This window comes from Ceratotherium simum, chromosome 1, assembly GCF_057802395.1.
Source record: "Ceratotherium simum simum isolate JZ-2026a chromosome 1, ASM5780239v1, whole genome shotgun sequence".
NCBI lineage: Eukaryota > Metazoa > Chordata > Mammalia > Perissodactyla > Rhinocerotidae > Ceratotherium > Ceratotherium simum.
In genome coordinates this window covers 22,952,034-22,973,206 of record NC_141900.1, presented here as the reverse complement: position 1 = coordinate 22,973,206, position 21,173 = coordinate 22,952,034, and the positions used below count along the sequence as shown (strand labels likewise).

Sequence of the window (21,173 nt, the reverse complement as noted above, 5' to 3'; positions counted from 1 at the left end):
CTTTTTTTCCTAGGAGTTTTTAATGTACAAAAAAATAATTTTGAGTAAAATTTTGATTTAAATTAATTCAAAATAACTTTTACTGAATAAAGAACGAAAGCCATTCTTATAGCCAAGTATGCTGAAATTTTTGGATGTGTTTTTAGCTATCCTCTGTCACTAAGATTTGTCAACTGTACCTTTAAAATGTACCTTTAAAATGTTTTCTATTTATCCCTTTCTCTTTTCCATGCTATCACCGGAGTTCAGACTTTAACATTCAACCTTGTTTACTATAAGAGCCTCCTAACTGACCCCTAACTGAAAGGCCTACCCCTCTTTGCAGATTAACCTTCCTAAAGCACAGCTGTCCTTTCACTCCTCTGACCAAAATCCTTCTGTGGTTTCCCACTGCTCTCCTGGATGAAGCTCAAATTCCTTCACCCAGCATACTTGTCTTTAAACGTGCTACTCTTGGACCTTGTTCTCCACTTCTCCATACCACAGCCTTCTCCTCCAGTGACACTGGGCTACGCCCTAGGCCCTAAACACAGCTGCTTCTCTGCGACTCGAGCCTCTGATTATGCTCCTATGTCTCATTATTAACCCTACTCTCCTTTAAAGCCTACTCAACAGAGTGTCAGCAAAATACCATCTCTACCTCTTTCTAGTGGCTTACCTTGTTCCTGAGCCTTAGTTTAGTCGTCTACCAGTGGGGAATAAAACTACCTGCCTTAAAGAGATATTGAATATGAAATGAGCACTGTGGCTAGCCCCTAGCACAAGGCAGGGGCTCAACCAATGTTAAAGTCTTCTGTTTAGAGTGATCACTTAGTCCCTGAAGTGAGTTATTATTATTCATATTCATTTGACAATAGATTTTGCATTGCTATCCAGCATCTATAATATTGTCTGTGTTAATTAAATGTTCATGTATTTCATATTCTCAAATAAACCATAACTCTCAAATACACTCTAAGTCCACAAAAGACAGAAATTGAATACTATTTTTTTTTTGCCATCCTTACCACACGTAACAAAATATCTTGAATGAATGAGATATATTATTGATAATTAATTTATTGATATTAGAATGAGGCACCACGGATGTATGTTTAGTGTGTTTAGACTATTTGTGGGAGGACAGTTGTTTGAGGGAGAAGTACAGATTTTTTGAGAGTTGAGTAGGAAAATGAATAAAGAAATAAAAAGAGAAAAGAAATACAGAAAGAAATTAAGGGTAAAAATTAGTCTGCTTGGTTTTATAAAAAACACTCCAAAAATATTTCAGATTCACTAATGTCAACAGAATACTTAAAGCATAAGTGGGTTTCATCACAATAGTTTTCATTAGATAGCAACGCACAGAATTAAGTAATCAGTAATTGTTCACTTAAAATTTTTGATAAAGCTAGCTTATTATCTATCACTAATTTCTGATGCAGACTTGCTAATCAGATACAGAAATAAAGGACTAAAGGCTTGATGACTTTTTAACTGAAACTAATGGGTGATTTCAGGGATAAGGAAATACCTATAATTCTTTATAAACGTATTTTGCCAAATACTGATTAATAAGTGGGTCATTTTACAAATGTAACATCTAAAAATTATTGCCTATAATTGCTTACATCTCAAACAGAATTTTACCTGCAATATTTAGGTGATTAATGACCACTTTGAATTTCACTACAAATTGCTGAATACAGCCTAAAAATAGGAAATTTTAGATTGAAGAAAATAGCTCAAGTTAATATTGGTTTGCTGTGCTCATTTCAAATTTTCAGACAGATAGTTAAAACTGAGCATATAATCAAATTAAGAGGAGGAAGACTATTTGAAGGGAATAAGCATTTATAACATAAATGCTTTGTGCCAGGCAATTACGCATAATTGCATTTAATCCTAACAGTTTGATGAGGCTGGTCAACTTCTTTCCCCATTGTACAGATGCAGAAACAGACTCAGAGAAGTCAATTTTTCCAAAGCCACTTAAATAGTCTGACTCCAAGTTCATGGTTTCTTCATTATGCTTCCTATCAAATGCTGCCTTCATTAGATGAAAAGCTAATCTACAATAGGGAATGAAAACTGAAAGATACTTGTAGAGTTAAACAAAGCAGGATAGAGTAGGAAACATGACAAATGCTTAAGAGGCTATCAGTTCCCCAGGACACCTCCCATATCCCAGATAATCAAGTAATTCCACTACCATCTTCCCAACAGGAGACTGGGAGAAGCCAACCAGATACAGTAAAGAGTAGAAAAAGGCAAGAAACTGGAGTGGGGGTGGGTTGAGCGGTGGGAGGAAAAGAGGAGGTTAAGTGAAAGTCTACACACTGAATGACAAGATCACCACCTCATGCTCAACCACCTTGGTGCCAAACACCATGGTAGCCTGGTATAACATCCAGCACCCCCATGCCACGAGAAGACTGGATGATTCTTCCTGAAAAACTAAATGCCCCTAAAAAGTATATCTACAGATATTGACATCTGAGAGGCTTATAACAAATGGCTGTGTTGGGGCTGGCCCCGTGGCTTAGCAGTTAAGCGCGCACGCTCTGCTACTGGCGGCCTGGGTTTGGATCCCGGGCGCGCACCGACACACCGCTTCTCCAGCCATGCTGAGGCCGCGTCCCACATACAGCAACTAAAAGGATGGGCAACTATGACATACAACTATCTACTGGGGCTTTGGGGAAAAAAAAAGGAGGAAGATTGGCAATAGATGTTAGCTCAGAGCCGGTCTTCCTCAGCAAAAAGAGGAGGATTAGCACGGATGTTAGCTCGGGGCTGATCTTCCTCACCAAAAAAAAAAAAAAAAAAAGGAAAAAGGCTATGTCCCTGATCTGTTATCTTATAGTGGAGCCCACCACTCCCCACCATGTACAAAGTGCTACCCCAGTGGATTTCTTTGTGTCTCACCCTTCAAGAAAAAATATCACCAGTCATTTGAAGAGAGTATGGTAATATATACATAAAGATGCAAAACAACACTACAAATATTCTGTCTCTATTTTACTTATCCAAAGGAGGTTTTGTTTTGCTTTTTTTTCAATATGCTTCCAAGTTGGCTAGGCTTTAGAATCAAGTTTTTGGAAATGAAACAGTTTTTAAAATATCTTCTTGTCTAAAGTTCCTAACTTTACAGATGAAGAATTTGAAGACCTGATTTTATTTTTATGTAAACTTTTACATCTTTAAAAATGATTTAAAACAAACAATGCCTATTAGTTAATTATTAGCCTTACTTAGCTTGAAATCTAGAAGACTTTAAGCAATATATTTATTTAAAAGTCAAGATTAGGGCTGGCTCCGTGGCTTAGCAGTTAAGAGCGTGCGCTCCGCTGCTGGTGGCCCGGGTTCGGATCCCGGGCGCGCACCGACGCACCACTTCTCCGGCCATGCTGAGGCCGCATCCCACATACAGCAACTAGAAGGATGTGCAGCTATGACATACAACTATCTACTGGGGCTTTGGGGGAAAATAAATAAATAAATAAATAAAATTATAAAAATAAATAAATAAATAAAAATAAAAGTTAAGATTAGTAGAATAACGTTCCACCCTTCAAGAATCTCAGTAGTTCAAAATACAGGTGCAAATTAAGAAGAGTAGAGATTATGGGGTAAGAAAAGTACATCTAAAGCCAAATAATTTATAATATAGGAGAGTGGAGACCTTCTACAGGAGGTCCTGAATCCGTTCCAGGACCAACTGACCCCTTAGTGCACAAAGAGTAAGAGTGAATTTCACAAGTATGTTTATCTGGTTTAGGAACTGGGTACGGTACATCAGATGATGTGGGTGAAGGGGCCATGAGCAGACACGCTGTATTAGTGACTGTCTAACTACAGCCACCGAGAGAAGAAACACAGCCACAGTCACCAGAAAGATTCACTAGAGATACAACCACAGAGAAGAGTGTACAAAGAACAAGCAACTCTTATTATCTTAAAACCCTCAAGGTATTCACATTCAAGCACAGGGATAATATTTTATTTTTCAAAAGTTTAACCCTAAATCATCAAGAAAAAAAATTCTAACAGTCCAAAATGAGTAGAAGGTAATGTTTACCAAAAAGTGACATAAGAAGTAATTCATTTGCCTCAAAGCAAGATAATGAAATGTTCTGTCCTTAGAATACAAACTGAGGATTCAACTGAATGAAATTCTTTTTCTGTCTAAATAGTTTCAAGAGATGTGATAAAGTTGGAAACACTTCAGAGGAAAACAAATATTAACAAAGAAAACGGAATCAAAAAAGAAAAAAGAATTGCTTCTTAGAGTATGCGCAACTTAACTGGTAAGAGTAACATGAAGGAAGTCGCTAAGAATAATAACTTTTATAATCAAGAAGTTGTAAAGCCTTTCAAATTGTGTAAAAGACTAACACAGGAGTTCACAGATTGTCTCTCCAGGATGGTCTTCTTTAAAAGTAAAGAGGGGCTGGCCCGGTGGCATACTGGTTAATTTTGCTCACTCCGCTTCAGCGGCCCAGGGTTCATGGGTTCAGATCCCAGGCACGGACCTACGCACCGCTTATCTAGCCATGCTGTGGCAGGTGTCCCATGTATAAAGTAGAGGAAGATGGGCACGGATGTTAGCCCAGGGCAATCTTCCTCAGCAAAAAGAGGACGATTGGCAACAGATGTTAGCTCAGGGCTAATCTTCCTCACCAAAAAAAAAAAAAAGTAAACAACAAATGGAATCTATGAGTCTTCAGAGATAATGTACAAAACGAGTACAAATGTATAGCTATTTATCACGTGTGCAACACATAAATCTAAAACTGCTACTCTATAAATCCAGGTCATATAACAATAACATTAATACTGATGGGAAATATTTCAATAATTATATTCAATTGTTGAAAGAAGTTGTAAATTAGTAACATATAAAATAGATATGTAGGTATATATGTAAGGCCAAAGTATATACCTCATTTGGGTAATGTTTCTTATAATGGTGTGACTTTCTACTCCGAAGAATACTCTCAGAAGTCCTGTCCACATGACGGCGTACTGGGTATCCTGTTTCAGGACCCTCCTCACTGGAGACTTCATCAGAGACATTTGTTATTGTCCTTTGTGTATCCTAAGTTGGGAACACACAAAGAGGATTACTGGTAATTTCTGACTGACCTTCTAGCCTTAAAACTACAAAATTTTAAGTTATACACACATATATACACACACCTTCAAATACCTTCGAAAACCTTAAAGTAATTGATTAGTACTACCTGATTTTCTGAAAAAAAAAAAGTCTTAAACCATTGACTATACTGTTATTTTAAGAGTAATTCAACAGCCATTTGTCAAATATTGTCCTACAATGTTTCTGTTCACAAAAGGATTTGAAATAGCTTACAAAATTAAGAAATATAAAATAGGATAAAAGCAGAACAGAGAGACCATTTAAAAGAAGCTGAGAGACCTGAGATGAACTAAACAATTTTCACAAACTGAAAATACCATCAATTATAAGACTGCCACCGATTTAATAATGGCTTATGAGGCAGGAGGTGAATGGTAGTTGAATGGGTACAGACAGACACATATCAGACAGACAACATTATATATATCAATTCATAAGAGACAGCCAGATTTCAGAAATTCTGAAACTGAGAGACTCCAGAGTATAAGCTTTATTGATACTTGCATGGTCCTCTCACAGAACTTTAGTAGGTATACATACCTGATACATGTTTGAAAGCTGTATGATTAAAACTTATTTGTTGAGTGATGACAGTGATGTGAGGTTCACATTACCAGAGAGCTAAATGCTTTAAAAATCTAAAACCAGAGAACAGGACCATATTTCATTGCAGCCCCATGCTATTTATCGTACAGCTACCAGTACTGAAAATACATGTACTGTCCCGTGATAACACACACTTCACTCAAAATGAGAGAACCCTCTTTTCTCTATTTCCCTCAACACAAATGTTCACGCTCACATTCTTAAATGTAACAAAGGTAACATCTTTTAATTTGACCATGTCTTTTTTACTGTAACAGCTTTTAAAGAATAAATTATTTAAGCAAAAAAATTCAGTGAAACAAAGAGAGAGAAGATATGACATAGGCTTTCTTACAACAAACCCAGTGTTTCTATATTATTTTGGAAAAGTAAGCAAACAATTGTTATCCACAACAAATATGTCCTCAATAAGAATTTTTTTCAAATTCAAAACAAAACAAAACAAATGTACTGACACCAAAGGTAATGAAGGTAGGAAAAACAAGATAATATTTTCTTATAGAGAACATAAATGGAAAACCAGGTTCCTAGTTCAGTTTGCAGAATAATTTAGATGTTCCATTTAAAACAAATTCTTACACACACATGGAAATGGGGAAAGGAAAGGTGAGGTTTAACAAACATCAACTATAGATTATAAAGTGCTTTACCATTTTGGAAAAATTGGAGCCATCAATCAATTCAGAAGATAACAAGTTATATCGGCAATCAAGTTGATTCACATAACTTTATCTGATTGTCAGCTTCATCAGCGTGATTTGTAAAGGCTCACAGAATAAATTCTGGAGAAAATACATAGTCCAAGGGCAACTACTATGTCTAAGTCACTTCCCATTAGCTAATGTAAAATCACACAGGCAAACTATGCAAAAAAATCACACTTACTTTGCTGGGAATGTTCCTCAGTGTTCCTGTGTTCCAGGTTGTCTCTTCTGGTCGAAGTGTTTCACACTGAGCTTCATGGCTTTGTACTCCATCTTCACTGCTTTTAACAGTCTTTTTCCCGTCGAGGGATACATAGCCATTATCAGTCTCAGTTGATTTATCAATTGAATTCTTTGCTTTCTTTGATCTAAAAAGAAAAACATGCAGAAGCATGTTATGTGGACTTAGTTTATTTTGGATGGGTTACTGATAGAATCTGTGATCTGTTAATAATTAAATCTGTTAGTTAGCTCTCAAAATTTTAATGGCTACCTTATTTTTACAATAAATAATTTAGTAATATAATATCTATCATATAAAATAAACAGGTAAATCAACATCCTAGTTCATCTTATTTTATGAGTTTTGAGGTCTTACAAGTAGCAATTGTAACAGACATGCCCTAACTTATCAAACAATTCTTGGTCAAAATCACCTGGCCTTTGAGCATAATCTAGGATCAAAATTTTGCCCATTTTATTATGGTTAATAATATATTTTTAAAGTTTTATTTTAAAAAACTATCTCAGTAACTAACAGGTTAAGTTGTAATTAGTAGTTTAACTTAGTTTTAATACTTTCCTTTACCCAAATACTTTATAATTAATATATATATATATAAATATGTCTGATAAATTCATTTTAATATACAATGGAGACATAGAAACTTTTGTAACATAAAAATATATGAAAAAAGGGAAAACTTTACACAAGGTTCTAAATAATGGAAGAAGTAGAAATGAAGAACACAAAGAAAATAAAGAAGTAACATCTTTCACCCACTGAAATACTCTGGAAAAAATATTAATAATCACGTAGCTTACAAATACCTAAAAGGTTACAACTGAGGTTCTTCATTTATAGGAATTAAATTTTTCTCAATACATAAAATATAATATGGGAAATAATAAGCAACACATTTTTGGTTAACAGGCAAATGCTTGAGGAGCCTTCTTCAGAGACTACAGTGGGTGAAAGCATGGCTATGCAAAAGAAATGGTTAGTAGAAATATAATGTAAGTCCCACACAAAATTAAAATATGCTCACAGCAGACTAAGTTTATCATAAAACATTATTAAAAAGCAATTATATTTAAATAAATCCCTTTGAATTCTCTCCAGAGTATCAGTTTTTGCAAGAAAAAAAATATAAAACTAGTATATTACCTTCACGTAAGGTCAAAAAACAAAAGTTTTAAAAAATGCACAAAAAAAGTTATCTTTAACACTAAAGTTACTCAGTTCTATTGAAATATTTTAGAACTGCACAGAATCTCAGAATTTACCTATTCTAAATGCTCACTTTGGAAACCAGGAATCAGAAACATAAAAGAAGTCTAAGCAATTTATTTAAGGTCACACAGCCAGTTAGCGGCAAAGCTAGCACTAGAATACAGATTTTCAGACTATGAGGTTAATTATATTCCCCACACTACCTCCCACTGCCCACTTCTTTGGGAAACTGCCTATTAAGATTTCTTCTTAACCCACTCATCAAAGCCTAGAAAGTTTCTGTCTTATACAAACAGGCCCCTCTTCTTCCTGACCTTCTGCTGCAAGGTTACTAAAGGGGAAAGACAGACCATACTTCCCATATGCTCTACAGAGCTCCAATGTTTTCTAGTCATTCAGAACACTTCTCCACAGGGTTGCAAGACAGAAGCCCGATCTTCTGTCCTTTCTCTTTCTATATGACCCTAAGAGGCATGGAGAGAGAACAGAATGAGCCATAGAACAAAGATCATTTAAGAGTGGCGGAGGGAGGGAGGAAAATGGATTATAGTAGAGAGGAGAAAGGGCAAAAATAGAAAATAAAAGGTGCAGAGAAAATCGGTGACCCTCTCTGCCTGGGGAAAAAAGTTATAAAACACCAGTTATTAACTATTCCCTTTACCTCTCCCTTGAACATTGTGCAACATACAAATGTGGGAAAAGACTAAGGGAAGTGAAGTTACTTGATACCCTGAAAATGTGAGAAACTCAAAGATAGAGAAGACAGATAAAGATGCTGGAAAGGCATTTATGAAGATTCATGGAAATTACACTGGGCTGGAAAGGGAGGGGGGAAAAGGAGGTAAATGAGGTGAAGGAAGACTGGAAAGTCAGCAGAACCATTAATCAGAGAGGATATGCAAAAGAAGAAATTTATTTGGGAAGAAAGATGGAATTGTTGGACCTGAAGTGCCCGGGAACATGCTGAGAAAGATCAGTAGGCAGTTGAAAACATAGGCCTGAAGGCCAGTAGTCAAAGTAGAAAAAGGGACAGAGAACCTGCGGAGTCAACCAGAACCCCAGAGGGCAAAAGATAAGGGCATAGTGAGAAGGGCTTTGAATCAGTAACAACTGCTGCCTTAAGGAATGTTCTAAGGGGAATGTATTCTTTCCATACCAGGACAGGGTAAAGACTATGTTTAGCCAGGGGAAAGAGGATTAGTAGTACCCATTCCATATGATACCTTTCAGCTATCTCCCACTTCCTCCCTTCCTTATCTCTGCCCCCTTCCAATCTTCTCTGGGTTGTTTCTCTCCCCACTATGTCCTCAAAGTACATAAACACAAAAGGAGATGTGAACAGTAAGTTACTAAGCTATAGTAGCTATCTGATGTTTCTCATGAACTAAATGCAGGTAAGTTGCAAAACAAGCTGAAATGACAAAGAAAATACTAAATGTAAGTACAACCCTCAGGGATGACAAAGTAGCTCAAAATACAAATCAAGGCAGCTTGGCAGTGTCTGGTAATAACAGCAGTGGCAAGAGTATTGTTGGAGAGGGACAGCCCAGTGGCAGCCAAAAATGGCGGCCCATTCGAAGACAATTTTAGGGCAGGGTGCCAGGTGCAGCCCAGCAGGGTTGGAAGATGGGCTACATACAGAGGATTCATTGAATAAGTAAGTATATTGAGAACAATGGGAACCAGGTTTTTCAGGGATAGAGAGGAAGATATAAATATGGAGAGGAGAAAAGATAAAATGAACTCTGTGGTATTGTATTTGAATTGGAGCTATCATTGCAAATTCATGGTTTATAATATATCTAAATAGATATAGAAATAAATACAAATGTAAAGGGATAAACACACACACATAGACACACACATTTTCTAGCTCTGCCCACTGAGAAGGCATGGGGGTAGCAAAACCTCAACAGCAATGAGCACATCTAGCACTCAGATCTTGGTTTCTATATACCACACTCCTTGAAGAAATGGCTGATTCCAGGGCTGAGGCAGAGGAAGTACAAGTTGAACCTGAAACATTTTGTTATGCCAGAAAGCAAGGAAGTGCTCAAAGAATGACAGGGACATGTCAAAAAGACAAAGAAACTGCTCAAAGGCGCTCCACTGGCCAAATTTAGGCTAATTTGATCATCAAAATACATGATAGTAACAAACTGAATAAAATAGAAATCCATGAGTAAACAGGGAAAAGCTTTTCCTTTAAGTAGAATGCCAACTAATAAACGTAGAAGGAATGATACAGTTAGAAAAATCACCTTTTGGCAACCATCATAATAATAATTCTGGCAAGAATCATCAATGGATGCTAAAAATAGAAGGTGAAGGTGGGATGAGAAATGGGTTATTTTCATAGTCTTAATGTATCTCCACACTTTTCAAAGCCTGAAAGAACAAGACATCATCAAGATTTCAGAACTCAGTTTAGAACTTCCAAAATTAACATTTTTCTTAAGATCTTTTTGCACTTAATATTTAAAACAGTCTCATTCATATGCTGGCAAAGCAGTCACAAAATGAGAAAGTTGAAAATAGCGCATCTTTAAAAACATTATAGTTGTCGTAATTAAAGAGAATAAATCCAAAGGGATTTAGCCATTATAATATCAATGACTGGTAGTCAAGGTCATGCTACAGCCCAAAAGGAGGAAAATTGAAGTCTATCTTATTTGACGAGAGAAACACTGTAAATTCCAAAGGCACCAACCTACTAATTCAGGGGGATTCTAAATACTATGTAACACAGTATCAGTTTTGGACACCCAAAACAACAAAATGACTCCCCAAAAGCAAAACATATCCACTACGCTATTTTTAACTGCTTATCAGAAAGTCTTAAAAAAAAAAAAAAAAAAGAAAGTCTTGAGAAATGTTTAAGAAACTGACTTTGCAGTGATAAAATTACCACATCCTAGTGCTAGAAAGGAGAGCTACTTGCAAAAAAAAAAAAAAAAAAGACTAATAAAGAGAGAGAGGGAGACAGGATCCAACCCAACTTAAAAACAAAACAAAATAAAATCTATATCTTCTCTGGAGGAAGAATAGGTAGTTGGAATAGTGGGGGAATCAATTTAATCCTATTCTACTGCAAACTATTAAAATTTTGGAAAATTTCCCCCCAAATTACAATCAATGAAAATATGCCCAGGATATAATTGCTTAATTACATAATGCATGATAAACTTTATCATAAGAGCACAATCACAAATTGATGAAACAATGATATTAGTAGAGAAGTTAACAAAAGTGACCAAAAATAGTTATTTGCAGTATCCCTTTTCTCGATTTATTAACTTAGCACTTTTATCAGTTACACTCAGTATTTTGATCATAGCTTTTTAACTTTTTTCAAATTCCTTATATGTATATGTAAACTAGTAATATAACCCTTAAACGTTTTGAATAAATTATTCAAAATAATAATACAAGATTAAGTTAGGTTTAATTATTTTTGAAGTTTGCTATAATTATATTTCCCTATTTGGTAAATCTTTATTGTGGTACAAACTATACAAAAAGCCCAATATACAAAAATAAAATTTCATATACATTTTATTTCTTTAAATAACAATGCTTATGTTTTATTTCAGATAATTTTAGATAATTGTGGCAGGAATTAAAGGAAAAAACTGTCACACAACTCACGTGGCATATTAATAAAGCCAATGTGACCTATAGAGCTGATAAAAATAAAATAACCAGGGCCAGCCAGGTGGCGTAGTGGTTAAGTTTGTGCGTTCTGCTTCAACGGCCCAGGGTTCGCGTGTTTGGATCCTGGGCGCGGACCTACTCGCCGCTCGTCAAGCCATGCCGAGGCGGCATCCCATATACAAGAGTTACAACTCTACAACTATGATACACAACTATGTACTGGGGCTTTGGGGAGAAAAAAGAAAAAAAAAAAAGAGGAAGATTGGCAACAGATGTCAGCGCAGGGTCAATCTTCCTCAAAACAAATAAATAAATAAAATAAAATAACCAATTTAATACAAGTAAAATAGTACTTGAGAAATCACACAAGAAACCAAAATCAAGAAACCCTAACTAAATATACTTTGATGATATATATTCATTCTCATATAGATGTATTTACACATATCCCACAATAAACTTTACGGTCTCTATTTGTTCATTATCTATAGTATTATAATTTATCAAAACAAAATCCATAATAGGGCTGTCATATTTAAAGTCATTAATATTCATTACTTGAGCCTGAAGTGCCAGAAAAGGGATAGTGCATCTCTATTGCCATATAAAGCCTTGAATAAATACAAACCCTGATAAAAAGAAAGCAGCATGCCAGAGATCTCTGAAGACAGCGCCAACACTGTAAGAGGTACTTGTACCGTGGTTCTGAACTGCTCCCTCCTGTGTGTTATCTGTGGTACTAGAACCATCGCCTTCCCTATGTACTTCCAAATGGGCTGCTTTTCTTAATTTCCTTGGTGAGAAAAGATTAAGAGCTGAAGGTAGCTTTAAAATTTTAACAACTATTTTCTTGGTAGTACATTCAAAATTTTGGTAAACATAAACACAGGAACTTCAATACATAATAAAATTCAGATTTACTGGATAAAAGTTAATCCAAATATTAAGGTACATATTCAATACCAATTTCTGTAAATGTTAAAGTATTGTTCCTTGCTCATACTGACAGGTCAGTGGACATTAGGTTGTAAGGATTGCATTGGACAGGTATTTACAAAAGCATTTCTTCCCTATTTGAATGCCACTTATCTGCAGATAAAGAAAGAAGAAAATTCAGATCAGAGAGACTTATCATCTAACTGATCAGCAATGCTATTTATTTAATGTAGGCATTATCTTTTCAAAATGACAAAGGCTTAAATCTCAACATCCCCAAACTGCAAATGCCACAATCTCTTAGCAACGATATTCAAACGAGGAATTGCTGAAAAGACCCTAAAAACAGAACTCCATTGTGCTGAATGGCCAGTGAGACTTACTATGCTTACTTAATCAAGGGGCAATATTAAACAGCTTCAAAGAGCATTTAATAAATAGAATTTAGCTGAAATTTTTTCTTGGCTCTTGTTTTTGCCAAAGTATCTCATAAGTACAAGACTTGGTAAATAGTGGGAATTATTAGCAACTCCAGCTAACATATATTCTCTACATTGATATTAAGTGCCTTAGAAATGAGCTTCAAGAAAAATAAAAACAAAAACAGATACGTGGTCTCAAAATGGCCTTGAAGCAAATACAGAAACTAAATCATTTGGTAGTTAATTCTGAAGCTCACTGCTTTATTTGAAAGAGCAACTTTATAAGATAACATTTTATTCAAGTCAAGAACAATCCCGGATTCAAATTACAGAAATCTACAAAAGATCACTTTTAAACAGAGAGTACCTTCTTCTTTTACCCCCTGTACTTAGAGGAGGTTTGGGTGTTCTTGTTGAAACAATCTGGCAGTGCACAGTTCCCAGGAGCAGCATCAGCCATATCGGCCCAATCACTTCTGTCAGAGGTATGCTATGCGGGCTAGAAGCGGAACAGAATAATACTATTGCGGCAACTACAAAAAGGGAAAGAAAATACGTTTAATTATAGATATGATAGTCACTTCTTCAAAAATTGCTCTAACGTTGCTTCTTGCCAGATTATTTTTCTAAATTTAAGTGAGTTTAAAATGCTACTCCAGACAAGCTCTTTCAGAGTACTTTATTGTTTGCCATTGGCTAACCAAGCTATTCAGTAACAAACTCTTGGAACAAGATAACACCCAATGTAGTCTCTAAAGTACATAACACTGCAAAGAAAACTAGATGTGTACAAATCTGAGGGCATTCCTGGTAAGATCACAAACAATCAGAAGAACCACATTAACCTCAGGTGCACTTAAGATTTTGTTATACAAACAAGGAAGTCTATGATAAGTGTGTAATAAGGCTATAAAGAGCCAGCCCTGGTGGTCTAGTGGTTACGATTCGTGTGTAATATTACCACCACCTCCCAGGTTCGTTTCCCTGTCAGGAAACCACACCACCTGTCTGTCGGTTGTCATACTGTGGCAGCTGCATGTGATGCTGAAAGCTATGCCACTGGTATTATGAATACCAGCAGGGTCACGCATGGTGGACAGGTTTCAGTGGAGCTTCCAGACTAGACAGACTAGGAAGAAGGACCTGTCCACCCACTTCCAAAACACTTGGCCATGAAAACCCTATGAAGAGCAGTGGAGCATTGTCTGATAGAGCACCAGAAAGTGAGAGGATGGCACAAAAAGACCAGGCAGGTGTACACTGTCTACTGTACACCGGGTTGCTGGGAGTCAGAATCTGACTTGCTGGCACTAACAGAAGAAGACTATAAAGAGCTTCTTTTTCAGTAGAGGTCTATCTACTCAGAATTAACAACATAAATTTACTTGGGCATATTTTCAGGAAAACCACTAAACACCCATCAGTGCTAACCATTACCATGTGAAAAAGAAATCTTGTTTTTGCCTGCTCAGCATTCTTTAGACTTTCTAGACATAAACTCTCTTTATCTTTTGCAAGTCTGCCTCCTTTTCTGTCAATAAAACAGTGTTATTTCTCCCACCTCAGGGATGGACACATAATCCAGGCTTGCCAGTCTTAACTCTGGGCATAGGAATTAATAAAAAGATGGGCATGTGATCCACACAGGGCCAAACAGAATCTTTTTCAGAGATTAATACAGGTGCGTGAAGAAGGCCTTTCTCCTAGTTCATAAAAACTCAAGACTATGGAAATATGAAATTGCCAGGAGCCACCTCAGCCACCACTCAGAAAGAGCCTCCCTAAGAATGAGACCAGCAAAAGGAAAGCAGAATCAACAGCACAAAAAGTAAAGACATCATCTGAGCCTCTAGATCCAGCAATGCTTGAATCCAGGGCCTAGGAGTACCTAAGTTTGTTTTGGAACAACTGAAGAATTTGAACATTAGGAGATTTTTGTTCATTTTGTTAGGTGTGATAATCGTAATATGGTTGTGTAATGTGCATATTTTGAAGAGATGCATATTGATGTATTCAGGGATAAAAGGTCATCATGCATATAATTCACTTTAACAAAACAGATTAAGTAAATATCCCAAAATGTTACTAATTATTTAATCAAAGAGATGGGCATATGGGTGTTTGGGGTGACTATGTAACTCACCATCTAAATCAGGACCCAGAAGAGTGAAAGGAGAGCTGTTAATGAAGCACTCAGACAACACAAGTCAACCTGGACACTTGGAAAGCCCCTGGCAAACTGGAACATGTGGTCACCTCGATTATTGTACTAATCTATCTAGTTTCCTGTTTTTTGAAAACTTCTATAGTAAGCAGTAAAAAAAACCCCAAAAAACACTTTTCACAAAAGCTAGTTTACATTTGGTTTCTGCCACCTGCAACTGAAAGAATCCTGGTCTGGCATACCAAGACTTAAGCTTACAACACCACTTTATCTCCTAATATGTTTAAGAAATATCATAAAAACAAATTTCAGCTTTATATTCCCCTGAGTAAGAAAATACGGTTCTTTAAAAAGAAAAAAAAGACTTAAATTTTTAAAAATGCCAATCATCTTTATGAATTACCCTGGAATTTAACTCAAATTCTCTAGTTGTTCTATAACAGAATCTGGAATTTTGAGAAGTACAGAGTTTTTGTTGTTTCTAATATGAACTCTAATGTGATCTTTATCAAGTTCCTTACCTTTTTCGAGCCTTGCTTTATTCCTCTGTACAATAAAACAGTATATAGGTGCTGTAGGTTTCAAGGGAGGTAACATATGTAAACACTTTGAAAAGCTCCTCACATACAGCAAATGTGCACCTAACACTGGTAAATGGCACTTTTATTAGCTATCATTATTTAAAATGGAGGAGGATGCAGATGCTACTTAGGTTCAAAGTGTCAGGCACAAAGAAGAACATCTTAAAGAATTTTGGATTTTATATAACCTCTTGCCGGCTATTTATCTCTACTCTTTCAGCCCCATGACCACCATTCTCTCTAATGCTAGGGCTGGGAACCTACAAACTGTTTTCTATCTTAACAGGAAAGCTGTTACATTCTGTGAAGTTCTGCCAATAGAAAGCATTAGAAAACGAGGGAAGCCACTTTATTCCTCTCTCTTTTTCCTTCTTTCTTCTGGCTGTGTCTCTCAAAGTGGCCATGTCCCTTCCATGGCTTCAGTTCCTGAGGCAGAGGTTCTAGTATCCATGGTTCTGGTATCATCTCCTCCCCTTTCTCCCCATCGAGTGAAGGGTTAGCAGATACCAGGAGAAAATATTCACTTCTTTTATATAATGCTAAGTTATACTTTTTGATCATTTAATGAAGTCCTATGAACTAGACAGTACTGTTGGAGATTTCTGCTAGATGGTACTTCTAGAGATTTCTCCAAGAGATCAACTAAGACAAAATGTTCTTTATTGGGCACAAGTAGTTCCAAGGCAGGACTTCATATACTGGCCAAGTAGAACTCTAGGGACAATCATCAGGAATATAAAATATCTAAAGTTCAATTTCTAGGTCTGTCAATCTTTAAGATTTAAGATTTAGTGGCAGGTGTTAGGCATTGGGAGAAGAAAGACAAATAAGATAAGTCTCTGCTCCCTGCCCCCCCTCAGTTTAGAGAAAAAGGGAGACATACACGGAAACAATTAAAACACCTGTAATGGACTGAATTGTGCCCCCCCCACCAGTTCATAATTAAAGCCTAAACCTGAGGGACTAATTTACAGATAGGGCCTATAAGAATGTAATAAAGGTTGAATGAAGTCATAGGGTGGGACCTTAATCCAATAGGACTGGTGCCCTTATTAGAAGAGGAAGAGACACCAGAATCTCTCTCCGCTCACACAGAGAAGAAAGACCACACAGTGAGAAGGCAGGCATCCAAAAGTCAGGGAGAGAAACCTCACCAGACACCAACCCTGACAACACTTTGATCTTGGACTTCCAGCCTCCAGAACTGTGAGAAAATAAATTTCTGCTGTTTAAGCCCCCCAGTCTGTGGTATTCTGTTACGGAAGACCGAGCAAACTAACTGAATACCTACCACAGGTGCTGTAACATACACAGGAAAGACGTGTAACTCAATTGGGGGGTTCTGAAAGGATTCTCAAAGAGGGTGACGTCCGATGCCTAATCTAACTCTGAGAGAATAAGTGGGAGTGGACTAGGTAAATAAAAGAGAAAGGGGCTACCCAGGCAAAGAGAGCTGCATGTCCACAGGTATATGGGCAAAAAAAAGCACAGAATGTTTACGAAACAGCAAAGAGCTAATTTAGTCTGGCTAAAGTTGGGGAGAGATTCAACAAGGGATTGACTGAAAACTTGGCTTTTGTCTTGAAAGCAAAGATAACTAGAAAGAGATTTAGACCTTAAAGTGGCTCTTTTAGATTTGTAATTTTAAAATGGACAGAAGGTAGAAGATACAAGGGCTCTTGGCAATAATCTGGGTAAGAAATAATGTAAGCAAGAAGTGGGGATGGAGCTGACAATACACAGTTGAGAAACTTAAAAGGCACGTAATTGAAGTAAAAACTTATATGTAATTATATAAAATCAAATCTGACTGCACATGATTCTTTCAACCTTTTGGGAGATAAGGGTGGGACAGAGAATGAGGATATTACTCAGAGCACTGCACCCTACTTCTATATGCAAGGAGATGGAGGCACAGGAGTTTCTAAAGGCACTAGCAGATTGCCGAGGGTCATTAGGGTCACATCATGACTTTGTCACTGGCTGTGTGACTTGGAGCAGGTTAAATCACTTCTTTAAGCTTTACTAGGAGAATGTTCAGTGTTCATCCCTTATAAAAACTTATGATGTTAAACTTTGGTTCTGAACTAAAAAATATCTCTTTCCCATGCCTGATCTAACCTGTGTTCCCTATTTAACTTAGGAACGCCAGTAAGTGAATTCCAGACACAGTAAGTGAACTTCTAATTACACTGGAAACTTGTTTGCCTTCAAATACTAGAAAGCAACAATACTAAAAAAGCACAATGCACAGTGGTTACAATCAACGATAATGATTAATTATTACTCTAATAAGCAATTGCAATTTCTGACCACTTTAGAATCAAGTTTTCTCCTTTAGGTAAACTAGAAAGCATTAGAAGATAACCATACTTAGATTAAGCTCTCTTAAACCCTTTTGGGAGCAAAGCAAACACAAGAAAATAACTCAATAACAATTATGATAACTTATACCTACAAAATAGTTGATAAATATACATTTAGAAGAACTATCATATAATGGCATTACTTAACAACAACAATAAAGGTCAACTTCTTGAAAGCAATTATAAACTGCACATGAAAATCCTTGGAAAGGTTATTACACTTAATTGCAGGCATCCTAGGATCTTATCATAAGAAAATAACTCAAAATGTAAGAAAAACTTCACAAAAAAATATGTTCACTTCAGCATTAATTATAATAGCAAAAGACAGCAAAAAGCTTAAATGCCCAACATTGAAGTAGGACAGAACATTTTCCAATAATTTAAAAATATATTTGGGCCGGCCCCGTGGCTTGGTGGTTAAGTGAGCACGCTCCACTGCTGGCGACCCGGGTTTGGATCCCGGGCTCGCACCGATGCGCTGCTTCTCTGGCCATGCTGAGGCCGCGTCCCACATACAGCAACTAGAAGGATGTGCAGCTGTGACACACAACTATCTACTGGGGCTTTGGGGGGAAAAAATAAATAAATAAAATCTTTAAAAAAAAATAAAATAAAAAAAAAATAAAAATAAAAATAAATAAATAAATAAAAATATATTTATAAAGACTCTGATACTTGTAACAACATAAGGCAAAAAAAGAATACAATTATTTACATAGAATAATGTCAACTATATAAAAAATGTTACAAAGTAAATTGAAAGGCACGATTATGGGTAGTTTTTTTTTTCTTTAGTTTTTTCCTATATTTTCTGCAATGAACATGCATCATTTCTTTAATCAGAACATACACACACACTCTCTATTAACAACAATCACAAAATCTTCATAGTTCACTCCCTTTTATGTCTAAAAGATGTGCCCCGGCTTAAAAGAAACAACTTTACCTAAATAAAAGTCTGCAGTTTTTATAATATTCTCATTTACTTAAAAGATATTATCTTTTATTTAGAGTTTGTTAATAAAACATATTTAAATAATCATTCGGGATTACAATTGTGTTTCTAGAAAAGTAAGACATTAGAAAGACTGAAAGGGTACCAACCAAATTAAAATCATTGCTTTGTTAGAGGGATGGAATGTGAATGGTTTCTCCTGCAAGTCCCCAAACGGTCTAGAGTGTCAAACACCACCACTGTATACTGCTGCCATGACTGTGCACTAGAATACTGCTGTGTTGGGGGTGGCAGAACAGAGTTGTGAAGCATGTGGCTCTGCAGTCGGACTGCTTCGACTTGAACCTGGGCTCTCCCATACTTGGTCATTATGTGACTTTGAGCCCTCAGGTCCTTCAGGTCCCATGTCTATAAGCTAGGCATAATAATAGTACCTGTACTTCACCGGGTTGTTGTGAGAATTACACGAGAATCTGTAAAAAGCACTTAGAACAGTGCATGGTATATAGAATTTCAAAACAGAATGAGGACAGTCTCAGATCACAGTGGTTAAAAGAAAAAATAAACCATGGCTGAGGCAGGAAAAATGAACTTGTATAGGTTGTATTAAAAAACACTGGTGTAGTAAAAGAGATGCATTTTGAAGAGACTTTCTAATTTTTAAAAATCCTCTCAATCTATATTTTTCTTTAGCCATCCACAGATTCAAATTTTCATAAAATTATATTGGAAAATAACTGCTTTGTTGTCTCAAACATTTTTAATACCAAACCAGTTGTGTCTTATTAAATGAAATATCACAATAAATATATATTTTCATACTGAATAGTATTTAGTGTATGTTTAAAAAAAGCCTTAGTAACCCTAAAAACATAACATCTTGAGAGTTAAAAGCAAAATGCATTTCTATCACTTAATTATACCTTGAAGAAGATAGAGGACAAGAAGCCAGAAAAAGATGACTTTTGATGTTACTTGTAACCACCACCGGAAGAAAAAGGGAAAAAATACAACTCGAACAATTCCCTTTCTAGTCAGAGAAGTCCAAGGACTTTCAGGTTTTGCCTTAGCAAATGCAGACCCTGAAAAAAGTAAAATAAAATGATAGAGTATATTTATTATTCTTTAATTTCCTTAGAGAAAAAATTTCAACATTTAGAGAACAAAATGTATAATTTTATTTTGTATTATGCTATGAGTGAGAAATGTCCAATTTTGGGTAGTAGACACTTTTTAAAAACATTCTTCATGGTGTCATAACAACTCAGGTAAAAAAACTATTTTTAACTGAAATAATAGCAGAATTTCTCCCACATATACATATATTTTTTTGTGTGAAGAAGATCAGCCCTGAGCTAACATCTGCCAATCCTTTTTTTTTTTTGCTGAGGAAGACTGGCCCTGGGCTAACATCTGTGCCCATCTTCCTCCACTTTATATGGGACGCCGCCACAGCATGGCTTGACAAGTGGTGCGTCAGTGCACGCTCGGGATCCGAACCGGCGAACCCTGGGCTGCCACAGCGGAGCACGCGCACTTAACCGCCTGTGCCACCGGGCCAGCCCTCTCCCACATATTTTATAAGACAATGTTGAAATGTCAGCTCCAGTTGGTAATTAAAAATTACCAATTTAATTTTTATAATTGAGCCTTATAGTTTGCTAAGCAAACACAGGCTGCTCTTCTTTGATACTTAGTACTTCTTGGAATGATCTTTAGTGGAGGAAAAGTCTAGTCAGTAGTATTTAAATGCTTCCATTCTCTCTTTTTTATAGTATTATTGCCTTCATTGAGGCTCACGTTGCTTTTATTTCTACAAACATATATATCTGACCCATTTTGAATTCTGTTTCTTCAAAGTCAATTTCTAATTGCATTAAGCATTTATTTATTCAAAACTCACCTCTTACAAGATCAACATCTATGAGGTCTGGTTTCACGTGTGCTGTTTTCTTTGGTTTGTTCCGTAAACCCTATAATATATTAATAGTAGTATTGGTAAGAGAGTAGATTTTAAAAGTCCTCATCACAAGAAAAAAAAATTTGTAATGATGTATGGGGACAGATGTTAACTAGACTTATAGTGGTGATCATTTCTTAATATACAGAAACATTGAACCATTATGTTGTACAACTGAAACTAATATAATGTTATATGTCAATTATATCTCAATAAAAAAAGAAGTATT

The 21,173-nt window shown here is 36.1% G+C and overlaps 1 protein-coding gene across 5 annotated transcripts in view; it reads right to left on the bottom strand.

Moving 5' to 3' along the window:
- PHTF2 (putative homeodomain transcription factor 2) overlaps nt 1-21,173 on the bottom strand; it is a 132,311-nt gene that overhangs the window by 26,858 nt on the left and 84,280 nt on the right. For 4 of the 5 annotated variants that reach the window (XM_004439327.3, XM_087443421.1, XM_087443554.1 and 1 more), the window contains 6 exons: nt 20,888-20,957; nt 19,908-20,066; nt 13,283-13,448; nt 12,186-12,350; nt 6,632-6,818; nt 4,925-5,080 (listed from right to left, as the gene is read on the bottom strand). In XM_004439327.3, coding sequence (XP_004439384.1) covers nt 4,925-5,080; nt 6,632-6,818; nt 12,186-12,350; nt 13,283-13,448; nt 19,908-20,066; nt 20,888-20,957 — 903 coding nt within the window. The remainder of the gene's footprint in view (nt 1-4,924; nt 5,081-6,631; nt 6,819-12,185; nt 12,351-13,282; nt 13,449-19,907; nt 20,067-20,887; nt 20,958-21,173) is intronic. The other variant, XM_087443618.1, reaches the window with a different exon arrangement.